This window comes from Uloborus diversus, chromosome 6 (assembly GCF_026930045.1).
Source record: "Uloborus diversus isolate 005 chromosome 6, Udiv.v.3.1, whole genome shotgun sequence".
Classification (NCBI taxonomy): domain Eukaryota; kingdom Metazoa; phylum Arthropoda; class Arachnida; order Araneae; family Uloboridae; genus Uloborus; species Uloborus diversus.
The window spans coordinates 4,891,530-4,910,594 of NC_072736.1; the positions used below are offsets into that span (position 1 = coordinate 4,891,530).

At 36.9% G+C, this 19,065-nt stretch overlaps 2 protein-coding genes across 2 annotated transcripts in view; one reads left to right on the top strand and one right to left on the bottom strand.

Annotated features, from left to right (window-relative positions):
• LOC129224168 (neuronal acetylcholine receptor subunit alpha-10-like) overlaps nucleotides 1–11,254 on the bottom strand; it is a 37,934-nt gene extending 26,680 nt beyond the window's left edge. The window contains exons 1-2 of the mRNA XM_054858584.1: nucleotides 11,013–11,254; nucleotides 7,203–7,375 (exon numbers count right to left, since the gene is read on the bottom strand). Of these exons, the coding sequence (XP_054714559.1) occupies nucleotides 7,203–7,375; nucleotides 11,013–11,070 (231 nt within the window). The 5' untranslated portion in view covers nucleotides 11,071–11,254. The remainder of the gene's footprint in view (nucleotides 1–7,202; nucleotides 7,376–11,012) is intronic.
• The window catches only part of LOC129224166 (uncharacterized), a 245,757-nt gene that overhangs the window by 39,176 nt on the left and 187,516 nt on the right, over nucleotides 1–19,065 (top strand). The gene's annotated exons all lie outside the window — the stretch shown is intronic.

The window sequence follows — 19,065 nt, forward strand, 5'->3', positions numbered from 1 at the left end:
TGCTGTAGAGCGGCCACAAAAAACTGGTCACACACAGACCTGACACACACACGGACACACATACACACACACAGACAGACAAACATTTTCCAAAAATAGTCAAAATGGGACTCAGCACACCTCTCAAAACGCTCGAATCCGTCAAAATTCGAAATTCGAAAATCTGCACGAATCCAATACTTTCTTCTATATATTTGATATAGAAGAAAGTAAAAATTGCTCGAACTATTATGTTGAAATGAAGCCCAGTGACTCAGTGGTAGCGCTTCGCGCTTCCGTGCTACAGGCCCGGTTTCTATTCCCGGATCGGGCATGGTTGACTCATCCCTTCAGTTTGTCGATAAAATGAGTACCAATCATGTTTGGAAACCAAACACTGGGGGTTCCGCGTCAGGGCTGACCCACCTAACCGGAACATCTGCCTTGCACCCCAGAGCCCCTGGTCAGGAAAATTGAGTTGGGCACAGTAGGCCTTGGCCCTCACGGGCTGTCGTGCCACAGGGTTTTCAAGTTAAAATACAGTTGTACTTTAAGCAGTGGCGTACTTTGGCATGGGTGACATCCGGGGTGGTAATTTGTGGTGTCACCCTCCCCCCCCCCCCAATTATGAAAACATGAAATTCATACAATTTTCAGAAATAACTACGTTTGTGTTACAACGAAATTTTAAGTGGGCTAATGTACAAAATAGAAATAAAAGTGGGGGGGGGGGGGTCAAGGGGTTTATTTTGAAAATTTTTCAAACTTTGTTGCGTTAAAAATGCATTTTAGTTTCCTATTTTTCAAAAACTTGCAATTCCACTTAGGATGTCTCCCCTCCCCAGACGGGTGACACCAGGGCGGATCGCTCCCCTCCCCCCCCCGTAGGTGACGCCACTGCTTTAATGCAGATGTGATAGATCCCCACCTCAGGAAACCAATCGAAAACTTCCAAGTTATTATTCGAGCAAATGTCAACCGTAAACTATATCATATAGTTCTAAAATGAAAAGTTAAACCCTTACCGTAAATGCGTACTACTTTGGTCCTTGTATCCTTCTTTGGCCCAAATTGTGAAAAATATACAACGTTCTATGTCAACCTTCAGGACGCTCATTTTTTTCAATATATTTTGACGGTTCTACTAGAGCGCAGTTCCAATGTATACATAGCAGTTCTGTAGCTCTGCTCAAGAAGCAACACTAGTGGTTCTTCGTTTCATGTGTTAAGAGTTTTTTAAGTACCAATTTCTGAACATTATTTAATAATTTATACAGTAGTATAGATGTACTTCTCATTTCTGTTAGAGTTTTTATTTAACATTTCACAATAACAACATCTCTTCTAAACTAAAAATAACGACTTACTTTGGCCCCAGCAAAAAAAATTTGAAAAAAATCCGTCAGATAGATTTGGAAAGGAAAAGAAAAGCTTGAAGTTAAACTCTAAACAAGAAAAACAGAAGAATAATTCCTGTAATTCTCAGCATCGGATAAAGAGAGCTATTATAGACTCAATTGTCAATTCATCAGGGCTCAGTTCTCTGTTACATGGTTTTTGTTATGGAAGCTTCAGTTTTATACACGTCACTTTCTGACTGAATCTTCGAAAACGTTAGAAACCAAATAATTAATTAGTATGTCGATAAACACCCTGGTATGTCTCTGTACAAACAGGAACACAAAATCGGACAGACTTTCTTGGCCAGATTACCTATTGGCTATACCAAATGTATGAAATTCGTAGACCGAGATTTTTACTTTCTTCTATATCTAATATATAGAAGAAAGTATTGGATTCGTGCAAATTTTCGAATTTCGAATTTTGACGGATTCGAACGTTTTGAGGTGTGCTGAGTCCATTTCGACCATTTTTGGAAAATGTCTGTCTGTCTGTATGGTGTGTGTGTATGTGTGTCACGTCTGTGTGTGACCAGTTTTTTGTGGCCGCTCTACAACAAAAACTACCGCATGAAATCGAACGAAATTTGGTACACATATGTGCCCCTATGTGAACTTGTGCCCATTAGTTTTTGGCGCGAATTCCTCCAAGGGGGGTGGAGCAATGGGACGTTTTTCGAGTTACGCGTGCTTGCTATTACTCAGGAAGTAACTGACGGAATTCAAACAAAATTTGGTCCATATGTTGGTATTAACAGGAACAGGTGCTGATTCAATTTTTGGTGTCAATAACGCAAACGGGGGGTTGAGCTATAGAACGTTTTTGTCGTCAATTGTGACTGCTGTATCTCAAGAAATAATGAACGGAATGAAAGAAAAATTTATCGGCAAGTAGCCCTTAGTGGGTATAAGAAACTGATTTTATTTTTGTGTCAACAGCTAAAAAGGGGGTAGCGCAATCACCCGTTCTTTTTTTCCATTTTGAGTGTCCCTTATCTCAAGAAGTAATGCTACGTTCTGGTTGAAATTTGGAATATATGTGAATCCATGTGTAAACAGGCTTTGGTTCAATTTTGACGCCGGTCGCTCCAAGAGGTGTTGATTTTTTTTTTTTTTTTTTTGCGAATAAAAATATTTTTATTAATGCAACAATAAGAAAGATAAATCGTAATAGATTTGTCGTCTGCGTATTTCTCGTGATTTTAATTGTATGGAAATGATAGGAAATATTATCTCAATGATTTAAAAATTTTTAACTGTTGCCATCTTATGTTTGTTAACAAATAAAATATTTGTAATTAATTCAAGCAAGGCTTTTAAAAAAACTTTCAATTTTCGCTCTTTGCTTTGCTTTTGCAATAATTCAGACATTGGGATAGTCGTCAAGTTTTTGCATGTGTAATTTTGTTTTTGTTGGGAATATTGCTTCCTCGTCAAGCATAGGGAGGGATCAGAAAAAAAAAAAGAAAAATATAGAAGAAAGTTTCGTGATGGCCACAACATACTAGTTTCATTTTGGCCTAGTTCCCGTCCTGCTTTACCTGATCATAGTTTCGAATGTATTAGCGCCCCTGCGGTGCTGCAGTGAAGTGAAGAGGAGCATGGACTTGTGGAACTCTACTTCTGCGACATGGTGTCTTGGACCCATAGACTAATAATAAGAGTAGACAGAGCTTTCCCAGACTTGCTGATGAAAAAATTGGTTCATGGATACATCATGTGACTGGTGGAAGGCTTGGCGAAAACTTTGGCAGCATGCTTGTTAAATGGCAACATTATCTATAGTTTAGCACTCGACATGTATTTTTAAGACGTAATGTGTTTTCATGATAATTTTTTTCCAGGTGCAGAGATTAAACTGTTTTTTCTTTTAGTTATGCATTATTTTGACATTAGTAGTTAGTTTTTGATCACAGTTTTCAGTAACTTTTACTTCATTCGGAACTGCTATGTCAGCGTTGGCGTGAACGGAATGGCGTAAACGTTTTGCGTTAACGCAAAAATGTACTAATCGGTATCTTAAATTGAAACTGTAGATAAAAATCTTACCGTTTGTCGATTCTTTTTTGGGCGCTTGCATCTTTAATTGCTTAGAGAGTTATTGAAATTGACTAAAGAAAATGCACAGTACTATCTAAACGAAAAACTCACTACATTAACAAAATATTTACAACTTAGAATAACAAATTTACAAATCGGACTCCATAAAAGATCATTCTTCCGTGTTTCATCAATTCTATTTATTTTATTTCTCGCAAGCGTTGATCGTCTGCTACGATCAACGCCCGCTGTTGCTAGGATATCCACCAGTCACATGGTTTGGTTTATGAGCAGCAAAAGGGTTGCCATAGCTCGGTCTATTCTTATTATTAGTCTATGCTTGGACCTGCTCTAGGTGCCCTGGATCAGGAGGGGGGGGGGGGGAGCATGACACAACAACAAACGGCACAAAAAATTGAGGCCATATCAAGACAAAACTTTCGGGTCAAAAGTAAACGCAAGGTACTGTCCAACCACGGATTGCAAGGAATTTTCAAACGTCCAGATAAGATGAATCTATGTGAATAAGGGGGAAAAGTAAAAATTTGAAGCGCGTATTCCGCTCATTTGAATGAGACTCTGCTTCTGCAGCTGATATCAGTAAAAAATAATAGATTCGTCCATTTCCGGCTGTGAAATGGATGTTTGTCTTTCCATACAATCCGTAGTCAGACAGTAGTAAGAGTTAAAATCAGTTAAAATTTCTAGCTCGGCTCTTTTTTACTTTTGATTGCCTCCAACTAGCTGCTTGCCTTGTCAAATGGTCAGAGAAGTCTGACTGCGACACGCAGGTCAGGGTTCGAATCCCGGCTCGGGTGTGGACGTACTTTCTCTCTCCTGTCCTTGTCCTTTCTTTGTGTTAATTTGTTGTTGTGCAGAGAATGGTTGCCTACTCTACAAACGGCTCCTTATGGCATGTGTGTACTGTAGAAGTCGGATTTCACACCAAATTACGGTTCAGTTGGAAAAGTTAAGCAGCGCACCCCAAATTGTGAGCCTAGCTGGCACACAACAACGACAACATTGCCTCCAACTGAAAGGTAACTTACAGATTTTTTCTGTTTAAATACAGGTTTTGGAAAAAATTAACTTTAAAGAAGAAGTAGAAATTAACTATTTGGAAATTAGTTCAAATATCGTTTGCGGTGTATTCAAATAAAATATCCAGGAATCAAAGAGCGAAATCTTCTCTCAGGACTTCATCAAAAATTGTGAATCATATATAATATTAAGATCCGATAGTATTTATGTACGTATGTCATCCTACATCGAACCAGGTATCGACAGTTTTGAACTTTTTCGGACATCATGTTTAGACAGGTTCCGTTTTTCAGTTACTTTAATTAAAATGAGATGTTAATTAAAAACTTACTTTTTCCACCTCTGTTCTTCTCGGCAAATCGCGTTTCTGCTAATGGCAAGTTGCCTATAATTTCTCTCCCTCTTTTTCCGCTTACAGCGTAAGTGACTAGTTCGACTGCAGAAAAAGCCGATCTTGAACGAAAGAGAGTTAAGTAAGGCACATTTATAGATGCGATGATTATTTAATCTTTTCCCATTAATTGAATGCAGTTTATGTCAATTAAATTTTTTGTCCGAAAAACGCCACTAAAAGTTCTTTCGCTAACAGAACTGCCTCAGGTGACAAGAACGGAGCGAAGCTCCCGAAGTACACAGCCGTAGGCGGATTAGTAGAGGCGGCTGCCGAAGCCTGCTAGTGATGGTTTTAAATTTTATCCCACATGATCTATAACGGCACTTATCTAGGTTCATTATATCTTAGTATTTTCGTCAGAGAAATAGTTCGACCCCCTAATAAGATGAACAAGATAGAATAATAGCTGAAGACAAAAAGAGGCTTATATTTCATCCAAATGATATAAATATAATAAGGGCTATATCAATTTCATTATAACTTAAAACGGAAAAGTTGAAACAAATAGAGGTCATAGTGGGTGTTTGTGAAATTGTGACATGGGGGAAGGGGAGTAAACAAGAAGCGTGACATCCAGTGGCGCACACAAGGGAGGGGACCGGACCCCTCCCATAGGTCCTGCTTTTTTCCCCGATTGATTACGATTCTATACATTTTGTTTCATAGAATAATTTCAAACAAAGTTAACAATGAACTTGAATTATGAGAAAAGTAAAAGCGTAAATCATTTTGCTCTCTGGTTATTAAATTTTGCTAATTTTTTATTCAATAGCTTATTTTTGACTTTTTCGTTCTCGGGAATCGATAAAATCAAGTCAATGAGTTTGACGGCGTATCGGGGCATGATATGAGAATGAGGCTTTCGTCACTGGTGACATCATACAAATATTTGTAAATTTTGTAATGAACGTGAGATGGGACAATGAGAGGAAAGGGGGTAAGGTGAAGTACGAGACTTTGTGACAAAGAGGGAGGCGGGTTAAATATGTTGAAAAATTGTTCATTATTCAAGGTCTGCCCCATAAAACCCATAAGGAAACTTGAACTTAAACATATTAGTACAACATTAAATTTCTTAGCATTAGTTTCTACATGTTTGCAGCAAATTGAAATACAGGGTGTTTCAAAATGAATAGCGGGGTTTCAACATGTTATGATAATTATTACACCAAACTTACAGCCACAAGTGATAGATCAAATGAAAGAGAATATCAAAAAGTTTTACATAACAGCCTACAAGTGTTCAATGTGAGCACCATTCGTCGCTCGGCACACGTCAAGACGATATGCGAGTTCTTCCCAAACTTTGATGAGTGTCCCATTAGTGATTGCTGCAACAGCTGTTTCAATCCTGTTCCTTAATTCGGGAAGGTCGGCTGGCAGTGGGCGCACATACACACGGTCCTTAATATACCCCCAAAGATAGAAATCACCGGGTGGCCATGGAGGCCATGGGAAACGAGCCCTGTCATTAGGCCCCTTACGGCCAATCCAGCGGTCGGGTACAGTTAGGTTAAGCCAAACGCGTACCTCATTATGCCAGTGAGGCGGCGCACCATCTTGCGGAAAGATGAAGTTTTCTGGTTCATCTTGTATCAATTGAGGGAAGAGCCATAGCTGTTAAGTATCCAGATAAGAAGGCGGATTGCAGCAGAAACATTCCACGCGCATGCGCACTGATGCCAACAAACAAAACTGTTTGAGTTTCTCTTTCATTTGATACTAGTAGTACCCGCACGGCTTTGCCCGTAATAGAAAATTAAAAGGTCTTTTGGTTCGCATGTATATTTACATATAATGTATGGTGAATTTTCTCGCCAATTGGCTTGGTTACGGTTTCACGTGATGATAATTTCGTTTTTTTCTCGTCCATCTTATGAGAATTTTGTTCTTAAAATTGGAATAGAAAAAGAACCACATCGAATTTTCGAAAACTCGCTTCGAGGTGCACACTCCCATGCTACAAACTAACTTTGTGCCAAATTTCATGAAAATCGGCCGAACGGTCTAGGCGCTATGCGCGTCACAGAGATCCTGACAGGCTTTCAGCTTTATTATTAGTAAAGAAGATATCACTTGTGGCTGTAAGTTTGGTGTAATAAATACTATAACGGAGGCAAGGCACTTAGTATGCAGTCCTCGACATAAATACAGTTGTAGTCAGTTGTGACTCTTGAATAGAATAGAATAGAAATACTATAACATGTCAAAAGCCCGCTATTCATTTTGAAACTCCCTGTATTTTGAGTTGCCTAGCGATAGTTGAGTAAAAATAAGTATAAAGTAATAAAATATGCACCAAGTCATTTAAAACCTGCAACAATGGAAGAGGAGGAAAATAGGCTTACGAAGTGAATGATCTGTCGAGGTATGAATCCCACCCTGACTTCGGTGGTGTTAGATTCGCCCATAGTCGGGCGGATCGTTCTGTCATAGTCTTTCAAGAGGCGATCCTTCACCGTTTTTATTTTTGTCATGTGTTCCGTAACACCATCTGCAGTCATCACTTCTGATACAGCACCTGTACGAGAAGAGAAAAAGGCTGTTAGAAAAAATCCTGAAATTTTATGGTAAAAGTTACTGGTATCCATTTTGCCAGTAACTTTTACCGTAAAATCCTATTTTACTGTAAAATTTTAAGGTAGAATAAACGAGAGTTAAAGAACGCAAAATGCGGACAGCAGGTTCGATCTTGGTACCTTCGGAGTAGCAGGCAGCTTTGCTGTTCCCCCCCCCCCCCATACGAGTTGGGACACATCAAGTGAGGGGAAGTACGGTGTTATCTGCTTCATATCGTAAGTCACGTGGTGTATCAATTGGCACTGGAATCGTTTATTGTTTTCGGTACAATACTGTTTTTTTCTTCGGTACTGTAAAAACTCCATTTTACAGTAATATTTATTGTAAAAGTTTCCTGAATTTTTAACAGTGTAATGCAAGCTCTCACAAATCATGAAGAACATAGAAATATTCAAACTTGAGTGATGTATTGTCTCCTCTAATGCGTTCACAGAAAAAATACTTTGCAGTACGTCAGAAGATATTTTTAAATTTGGCAAACGTAGTTGTTTAACTGTTTCTAATTGCACACTTAAAGCATTCCCCATTCATTTCTTCGTGTGGCACCTCTATCGGTGGATAGCCATTGCCACACAGCTTCTGAACCCGATTTCTCCACCAGATGGAGGCACCTGGTCTCTCTGCGAAGCGAAACTGCACTAGGAATTTTAATTTTGCCAAGCGCATTCAAAGGCAATCGAATACTCGAGGCAGCTTTTTCGTGCCGCATAATTATACAACATGAACGGTGATGATTTCCTGCACCTTGAAGTTTTGTTCACACTTGAGCACAGCTTTCTTGTAGTAACATTTTTCGAATATAATCGTCAAATTCGGACATTGCTCAAGTGCGGACATGAACCCGGAAAGGGGCATGAAATATAGACTGTCTTGACAAAACCCGGACGTCTTAACCCTAAATATTCAATACACAATTGTGATATTTTTGCCTGTATACATTTCTTAGACGACGAAGATCTAATCACAGAAAATCAATTTTACTGACTGCAGGGTTTATCAGAGATGTTTTTAATATTTCCTCAAAAACAGCATCAGTTAATCCTTCGAGGCACGTTGGCTTCGTTTGAAGCTTTCCATTTTTTTTCCAGCCAACAGACACAGTGGCTTTTACTATTAACTGCGGAGAAGAAAAAAATAAAAAAGAAAAGAACAGAGAACCAAGACTTAACAGAACAGAATCAGTAGTTTATATTCATTACGCGCATTTCCTAAGAAGATGTTGATGGCTTTTATATTTAACGAATTTTGAAATTATTTCGCAGCTTCATTTTAAAAACCTATCAAACATTTTAAAAAACGAGCTGATGAGTGCATCACATGACTTCCTTTTACTCCAATTTAATGTCATTTTCTCATTATTGGCAGTTTTAATGTGATTCAATAGTTTACTCTCTAAATATCACCAACAATGGCCAAATTGAAACCAGATTTAAAAAAAAAAACGCCAAATTTGTCGCCAAGTTGGCGACAAAACTTGGCGACCAAAAGACTGGCAATATCCAAATTATAACACCACTTGAGTTTACATCGAAATTAACAGTGATTTCCCCCCAAAAAGGGGCAAAAGACCCTCTTTGGAGCATCCGAATGCAACCAAAAAAAGGAGGTGCACAACTAGACCCCACTAGGAGTATTAGTACCAAATTTCAACTTTCTGGGACATTCCGTTCTTGAGTTATGCGACATACATACACACATACGCACACACATACGTACATACAGACGGCAAGAGAAAACTCGTTGTAATTAACTCGGAGACCGTCAAAATTGATATTTCGGGTGTCTGTACGTTCCTAGGCATATATCCACGTGTCGTCGGGTTGAAAAATAAACCCAACATTCATTCGGGGGTGAGCAAAATGGAAATTAAGGCCGATTTTTGAGTGAAATTTTTTTCGCGAATACAATACTTCCTTTTTTGTAAAAGGAAGTAAAAACAGAGAGTGCAGAAAATGGGGTTCATTTCAGTTAAACATCATTCACTTTCGAGCATTCTAATTTCGTCATTTACGATGATTCTTTCCTCGCTGTGTTAATAACTCGTGCTCAAATGTCACGAAATGTTCGTCTATTGGACGAAAACTTTTCTCAATTTGACGACAAGACGAATAGGATCATTTTCACAATCAAAGTCACTTCGTCAAATGCGAAAGAAAGTTTCTTCAGATTTTAGAATGCGTTTCTGAGAGGTTTTGTAAGAACAGATAAATATCACGTTGTTTATTCGAAAATTTCAATATTTACTGTTCTCAATAACTAATAGTTCATTTAATTGCACAGAATTAAACATAATACAGAATTATTCAAAGATCTGTTGATTGATTTAAAAAAATTCTTTGTTAATTAATAATCGTTATTTTCCATTGAATTTCCTATTTAAGGTAGCAAACAGGGGCGCCCCGATGGGAGGTCACGATATCTCACTGTGACCTTCCGAAAAATTCGGCAAATTTTGTCTGACGATTCGGAAAAATTATTAAGGGGTTACAGTAGCTCAAAAATGATGAAATGATCAAAAACATTTTTATTGCTTATTTCAAAACTAAAAACTATTCTGAACACAGGGAAAAAGTTTCATTGCTTTAGTTCAAACATTTAAAAAGTTATGAGTGGTTTTAGGCCATACTCGTTATGTGCTCTTATGCGAAAGAAAAACTTTAAACTGTTTTTTTCTCGATGATGGTATTTTTGTGTTTTCATGTCATTAGAATCCCTAAGGGTTTTTTTCTATTAAAAACACAGCTTTAAAGTAATATTTTTTGCAATTGGGATTACATATTTGACAAAACTGTGCATTGGATAAGCATTTTATAAATTACTCAAATTTTTAGAGCATGTTAAACCTTTAAAAACCATTTTTTCTTTTAACTTTGTTTTTTTACATAATTAATCACAGAAAATTTTCTAATAAACTCATAAGCAAATGAATGCACAGATTTTTAGAGATGGTTATAGTGACCGTTTACCAAAAAAAAAATGTATTGAATTAGTTCACAAATAAAAAAGCCTTAGAAATTTCAAAAAATTGAAATTTTCATTTTTTTTTTAAATTTTAAAAAAAAGTAAGCAATATTTTTAAATTTTGAAAATAAATTATTGATTAAGAAATAAGTATGCATGTTATGGTTTCAAAGAAATATAAAATTTACTTAAGGGGTATTCCAAGGTATTTTTGACATTTATGTAGAGTCCGTAACGTGACCTTTTTTGCCATAACTTTTTAATTTACTGTTTGATTAGCATATTATTTTATTTTGATCTTTTCCTACCAACAGACCAGCTCAAATTAAAATAATTTGCAAATCGAACGGTAAATTAAAAAGTTATGGCAAAAAAAGGTCATGTTACGGATTCTACATAATGTCAAAAATACCGTGGAATGCCCTTTAAATTAAAAAAAAATGTTTGAAAGGTACCTGTGACCCCTTAACATTCGGCAGAATCTTTTGTTCCATCCGGCAAAATTATCATCATTCGGCGAAGTTTGGAGTTCTACTCCGCAAATTGAGACTTACCGCCCTCCAAAAATTTGCTCGGGCGCCCATGGTAGAAAGAAAAGTTTGCAAAAAAGTACTTACCCGCTGCCCATAGAAACAAAGTGATTTGAAAACGTATGCTCCGCACCCATAAGTACATGATGTTCTGATTCGAAAGAAAATTCCTAACGACTGTGCTTCGTTTTCTTAACCGATGGTCTGCGATTGGTACTGATTGTAAAGTTAGAGTTTGACGTAGATCATATGACACTCGATCTAATATTCCACCGTAGCGGCAAATTGGGGGAGGTTCCGAATTTCACGGCTTGGAGGGATCTCGGATTCTCTTGTATGCGATTTGAACAAAAAAAAAAAAAAAAGTACTGCGCTACTGTAAATTAAATAATAGGTTGAAGAGAGATTTTCCTTGAGATTTCTAAAAACTCTCAATGTATACAAGGCTTTAATTTCCCTGCACAGTAACTTTGCATAGATGAAAATGGGAATGTATGCAGCGGCACCTCCATTGGAGGTCACAGGAGGTCACTGTGGCCTTTCATAAATTTTGTTATTCGGTATATTTTGTGTGATAATTTGGCAAAAGCATCATCATTCTGAAAAATTTTGTGTTCCATTCGGGAAATTAAGAATTTCCTCCCACCCCTCAAAAAAAATTAGCTCAGGGTGTCCCTGAACGTATAGTTTCAAAAAAATATATGAATTGCATTAGAACGAACTTGTTTTTCACTAAAGGCATTTTTAAATATTCGGTTTTAAATAATTTACTCAAATTTAGAAAGTTAAATCAATTTATTTTTGTGCGTGTGTATGTGAAGGTCCCTGAGCCCCTGGAAACAACTATACTGTTGATGTCTTATTTTTGTTGTTGATAAACACAACGTTTAAACACAATAACAAGTATCTTGTGGCTACATGATGTACTTCTACATCTGTCTTATGATGTAGTAAGTGTAACAGGTATGTAGTGTAGTACTATTAGTAGTACTAGTATAGCTCAGGGCCCTCCAGTTACGAATCCGACACCTTACCGATCAGGCCACCATGGCTAGGCGCGTTATTTGGGCAATCAAAGTGAGGGGGGGGGGGGGTCAATTGACCTCCCTGCGGATTTTGAAAATGTAATGTAATTATGCATTTTTCTTTTCTTTTGATGTTTTTGCCTGTGAAATGAATTGATTTCATACCTCTCCCGCCCCCCCCCCCCCGTGAAAACTTTGAAATGACGAGTCTGGGCTTGGCCTGATCTTATGGACTTGGGGGACTTTGTGACTTCGCAACCTTGGCAGAGCTACAGACTCGGATGAAATAAGACAAACTCTGACTCCTGGAATTTCAAAGCTTCCGACTCCGACACCCCAAAATTAATTCAAATACGACTTCGCAGTCCCGGTTTTATCAGTCCAATTCGTACGTCTACTGTTCGTTTTCCTAAGCCGAGACTTATCGCCGATTTGCGCATGCGTCAGGTCTGCTGTGATTTTGTCAAAATAGGGAGGGAAACCCGGAAGTAAAAAAGTGCAAAATAATGTGTTCAAAGACAGCAAGTGCGAGTGGTAAGTGCCCATCCTCAACCTATCACCCCTTTTTAGCCTACTTTCCCAGTAAAAGTTAGAAAAAGAAGAAAAAAGCATGAAAGAAGGCTTAATGCATCTTAAAAATATCGCAAAAAACAAAAAAAAGTCAAAAATAAATAAAATAATTGAATAAATATCGAAAAATTAAAAATTGGAAAGTAGGGTATTGAGATGGGGGAAAATGTCTGTCGGTCTGTCTGTCTGCCCCCCCCCCTAATAACTTTTGAATGAATAGTCCGATTCGAACAAACTTTTTTTTGTTCGAAAGATCTCGGCGAGGACATCTCATTCCCATGTTTCACTTTTTGATTTGAACTATTTTTTGTTCAATTTTGAACAGTTCAAAAAAATTTACCATTAGCGCCCTCGGGGAAATTCAAGGCAATTCCGAACTGTGAGGCGAATTTGCTTCAAACAAACTTTGTAGGAAAAAGCGTTTGATGAAAAACTTGTATATAAAATATCTCTTTGGTTTGAACAATTTTCCGTTCAATTTGAACAGTTCAAATCTCTTAACATTAGCGCCTATGGGGAAACTGAAAGTCAATGTAGATTCCGTACTTGAAGGCGGATTTACTTCAAACAAATTTTGTTGGAAATAGCTCTTGACGCCAAACTCCAGACTTCGACTCCGATAATTTAGGGCACTTGACCCCGACTCCGACTCCTGTGCCCGACAATTAATCGGACTCCGACTCCCCGACTTCGACTCTGACTTCGTAGCTTTGGCAAAAATTTATACACGGAGGACAAATGACAGACTCCGATTCTTAGATATTCGACTCCGACTCCTTTACCCCAAAATGAGATTGACTCCGACTCCGATTCCGCAGCTATGGTTTTGACTGTGAAATAATTATTGTTGATTTGACTTGTTTTTACTTTTACGCTAAAGTTTTAATTTAATTATTCAGTTTTCGGCGAATAAACTCGAAGTCATTTATGTTTCTACATAAAGATATGCGCAGACGATTTTTTTTTTTTTTTTTTTTTGACAATGAAAATTATTTCTTTAAGTTGACATTTTATTGTTTTAATTTATTTTGGTAAGTGCATTAATTCATTTAAAAAATTGTTTTTGGCAACAGGGGAAAAAGAAACGCTTTTTTTTTTGTTGATATGATGAATTTATTTTAATGAGCTTATTAATTTTAATTATTATTTTTTCGTTTTGAAAGCTGTTAAAGATTTTTTTAATGGCAAAAAGTGTATTAGCTGCCTTGTTTTTTTTTTTTTTTTTAATTTTATTTTACGCATCTAATTTTTTTAGATGAGTGAGGAATATATTTTATTCCTAGAAATCAGCTTAAAGTATTTTAAAAATATGTTTGAAAAAATTTGCGATTTTAGCTATTTTTGAGAATATTGATCAGGTACTAGAAAGTAGTATGGGTATACGGGAATTTGGCTCGTCTAGTTCTAGTCAGAACTTCTTGTTGAAATGGAATCCGTCCTGAGTGGTAGTCTTCGCTTTCGAGAACAAACAGTTCTTAAATCTCAAGAAACAGTTCATCGCTCTTGTGGAACAAAATAACAACATCATCGGCTTACAGTTGCTAATGGAAATAATTCCCGAGCCCTCGTGTCAGTATTCCAGTGCCAGCAGACGCCTCCGAGTCCCCAGCAGCAGAAATGTGCAGTGTCAGACACTTTCATTAAGAGCGAACCTCAAGTTCACCAACCGACGAACTCCTCTCTTTTGCCATTTTTTTCCTCTCTCTCTTTCGATTCCATTTTTCCCCCATATCCCCAACCTTGAGTTGAACCGCCTGCTCTCTCGGAGCGTTTGTTTGTTTCAAAATAGGAACTCTTAGGTTTTCATTTCCTCTTCTTTTTTTTTTTTTTTTTCACAAACGAGGGACTCTCAATATGATGGTCTATTTAAAGGTTCAAACTCTCGACTCGCTGGTGGTTAATGCTCTGTGACACGATAACTAAACGGAAGTGAGACTTAGTCTCGAAAATATGATCTAAGGAGGAGGAAGAGGAGTTTTCTTCATTTCTATTTTAAAAAAAAGAAAGGGAAAAAGGTCAACCACACTGTCTTTAATTATTGCTCGAAGAGTTGGTCAGGGACTTGCAATTGCTGCTCCATCAGTTCAACAGGCACTGTCTGGCGGGGAACTTTCACTAGCCCTCAGATTTTCATTTGTCAGCGTTAAAAGAATTTACTGATTCAAATAATAATAATACTAATAATAATAATAATAATAATAATAGTAAATGCCTAAACATATAAGATAATGATGAAATTGAACAACATTTTTTGCGTTAATGTCATAATTTAGGAAAAGAGTTCACAATGGGATCGTTTCCAAAAATTTAAAAGTATTTTCTTCTGAAAGAACATGCTTAAAAACAATGGATCTAACCATCTTTTTAAACATTTTGTTTAAGTTTCATATTTTAAAACAAATACTTATATCGTTGCGCTTTCATTGTTTACATTTCTTGCCGATGACATCACAAATGATGAAATGCCATTCTACGTTGCCATTCACAGAGCAAAATATTTAATTCGCATCTTTACTCACGTGTATTGGCAACGATATGGTTGATAGCAAGCGTAGAGCGCCATTTTAATTCGCTTCTTTATTATCATAACGTGGAAACGCGGTGAAAAATGCGCCAAAGAGCATCATTTGTAACGTCATCAAGACCACGCCTTGTTTGCAAAATTGGACGTTTTAAAAAATTAATTAAAAAATAACTGTTGGGAAAATGAAAGGATTTTCTGGGTCCATGTTATTTTTTTTTTTTTGCTTATTCTATCAATTTCAGTGACTAGAAGTAGTTCTAGTCACAGAATTAGAGAAATTAAAACTTCTCTCGAAAACTTCAAAGATTTTGAAAAAATAATGATCTTCCAAACTTTGATTCATGAAATTACGCTATATCAACTAGATATATTTACAAAATGAAGTCTATTTTCATAAATCTACTATGTTTATATCAAAATATATAGTAAGTACTGTTTGACCACAGATTGTATGGAATTGGCAAACATCCAGTTAAGGCGACTCCATCTGAATGAGGGGAAAAATAAAAATTTTATGCGCGTATTCCGCTCATTTGAATGAGACTCTGCTTAATTTAGAGGCTAACATACATCTGCAAAATCTGACATCCCTGAAAACTAATAGATGCTTCCATTTCCGCGTGTAAACCGGATGTTTACCTTTCCATACAATCCGTGGTTAGACTGTAGTAACAGTACTCCTCCTTCTTTTTGCTGTAAAAGGTTAGAAAATGAAAAAAAAATTGATTTTTTTTAAATTTTTGGTAATTGTCTTTTAAACCACAAGGATAAATGACAAGGAAGGTTGCTGACGACGAATAAATATTTTCCAACGCACCGCATCTTATTAGACCTACCGAATGAAGTAGTTGTTCTTCAGTTACGTATCAGTGGGGAAACGCGGGAATGATCCCACTTCTACAGGCGACAGAAATAGCTCGATCTCGGACTGACCCACATAAGATTGTTCTCCATGTTTTCGACGCTCCACACGAGCTGATGAAAGGAAAGAAGGCCTATTTGCATGGTGACAGCGCAGATTGCTTCCGCAAAGAGTTGGCGATTATGCAAATTGTTTGTCCTCGTTACCAGTTTGCTTACGTTCGACGAGCACGACCGGTAGCTCCCGGTTGGTTAATCACGTGACAGCAATGACGTCAGCGGTTACTAACTGGTTGTTCACGAACCAATGCGTCATCGAACGCTTTCGGTTGATCACCGGTTACTTGCGCAGACATGACGCAGACGAATAACACGCAGGTGAAAAATGCATATAATTGGTCAAAAATGTCACGTGGTTTTCATCAACCAATCAAACAGCTAGAGTTGCGGTCGACCGGTAGATCAACCGGTGAGGCTCATAAAACGACATCGGAAGCAACCAGTTAACCGGTAGCTCTCAACAACACTGCGGTTAGCAACCGGTTACTCGCCGGTAGACCGGTGAGGTTCGTCCCTGAACGCAAGCTTTATGTCACGAATTGTTTCGTTTACGCCACTTTTGTCTTTTGAGCTTGAGCTTCAAGAAGAATTTTGTGACACTTTGAGAAGAGTCTGTAATGCTTTTGTGCAAGGTAAAAGATCCATTATTCAGAGGGAATGGAAGGATTAATTGCGTCCAGTGGCGTAGCTACGGGGTCCAGCGCCCCTGCCGAAAAAAAGATATTGCTCCCCACCCCTCAAGGCCGCTCCGATAGAATGTCACGAGAGGTCGCTGTGAACTCCCAAAAAATTTCCTGATGCAGCAAACTTTGATTGATTCGGAAAATTTGGGATATTGCTACTTTGATATTATTATTTTATTTTTTAAAGTTATTTTTAATGATGCCACATGTTTTTTCTCATTAGATGTTAAATATTTATCTCAATACTGGTGGTAGAAGGGAAATAAAATACCTTCCGCGGACCAACAGGTAGAAGTCCAACCTTTCGAGGCTCTGGCAACCCTCCTTTCCATGGATAGTGCAATTTTGATTTCTATTGCAAAAAACAAAGCTAAACTCCAAATTATGCTTTAACATTAAGGGGTATACTACTATCAGGAAAGATAGAAACTGTAGTACTGGAGGTGGAATTGCTTTATTAGTAAAAACACCTGAAATTAAATATACGGTCCTCCCAACCTCAAACACAGACAGCAGCACTGAAGCTCAAGCAATCAGCATCTTTCTTCTCAAACACACTATTATACCCCGTTTACACTGGCCGAGATATACTAGTTTATTTTTAAACGGTGTTAAAGTTAAACCGCGAGCCGAAACGGGCGTTTACACTAGCGTTAGTTTAAACACGTTTAACCGTAACTTTTTGTTTGTTTACATTCTGTCATTCTGCTGTAGCGTCGTTGCTTTTTTATTTTCATGCTCGCTTACACTGTTTTTGTTATTAAAGAAAATAATATTCAAGACTGAATCATATTTTCTAAGCACATTGCGAAATATATTTAGCAGTTTGTACGATTCTTATTTATTTTTAAGCAATTTATGTTCGAAGCATCGATTTTGTGCACGAAAAAAAAACCCCTTCAAAATCAAAGCTTTGAACTTGAAACCAGATTAATAGAGTGTTTTGAAACTTCATTGTTGGGAAATAAATGATTTCCTTTACATTTTCCTTCATGTTTACGTTTCATAGATGAGAAGAAAGTAGGTTTTGTGCATCAATAACAATTTAAAGGTGAAACGCACTGTCTAGTTTTGACACAAGTAAAATTTTTCGGTTGATAAATATCTCAAAATGTTTAGACCAGAATAACAGTGTTCTTAGTTACCTGGAAAAATTTAGGAATTTGTAATTACAAACGAGCAAAAATTGACTTTTTAATTTTTTTTTTTATCTTGAAAGTAAAGCTAATATTTTGATCAGTCACTCTCGTGAATACATAAAAATAATAATAAAAATGTTCACTTTGTTCTTTTTTCCGAATGGAGAATATGTATTTATGAATTAGTACTTTTTCAGTTCTACAGATCATACACTAATCTTTTTAATTTATCTACAGTGCATTGGTCTACATTTTGCACAGCTGAGTGTATCCAATCCCATGTATCCAATTAAGGTGAACATATCGGTAGTGGCCACTGCTTCAACAGTGCCCACTTCAACGTTTATATTTGAAAAAAAATAGGGTTCCAGGTTTTCCAATGGATTCAAACATGCAGGAGGTAATATCATAAGTGCACAGTTGATGAAATTGTGATTCCATTGGGATACCTGGAATCCTAATTTTTGAAATATAAACCTTGAAATAGCCACGACTGAAGCACTGGCCACTATGGGTGTATTTACCTTAGAACCTGTTTTTATTTATATTTCTATTAAAAAATTTTCGTAGTCGTCAATCACTGCTTTCGAAAAGGATATAAATCCTTTTCTTTTCCTCAGCACAATTATTTCGATTTGAAACGGTTGCTTTTCAATGTAAGTACTTATAGTTATTTCAAGTTATTATAAGACCCCCTTCCCCCTTAATTAGCCAAATATAGCCTAATTCTGCCTTTTAGGGATTCTTGTTCACCAACTTCGTACATCTCAAATATTGTTTAATAAGCAATTTAAATGAAGATCATATTTCTTCCCTGAGTGCTCACGAATTCCCCACAGAAAAACATTTTTAAAAAGTCTTTTGATAATGAAATGCTATACAAATCATTTGTTTCAAGTACACAATAAAATTCACTTTGCGACATATTGTCAGACCACACCCATATATATTGCAACCTCTCACTTTCATGCTCATTTTTCTGCAAAAACAATTTTTTTATTGCGAAAAAATTGCATTTTTTATATATTTAGCAAGGATGTCTCTGAAAGGAGAACCAACTATATGAATGGTTTCTTAATTGTTACACGTAGAAGTACCTACTAAATTGATTTCCCAAGAAAAAGTCTTTTTTTTTCAGTGTAATTTTCCTAAGACAAAAATTAGGACATTTTGGCATAAGAACTGCACCTTTAAACCTGTGCTTCTTTGGTATATTTTTTTCCCACCTTCGAACCCGAGCGCCTTTTTTTTTTCTTTGCCCTTGAACAAACCTGTGCA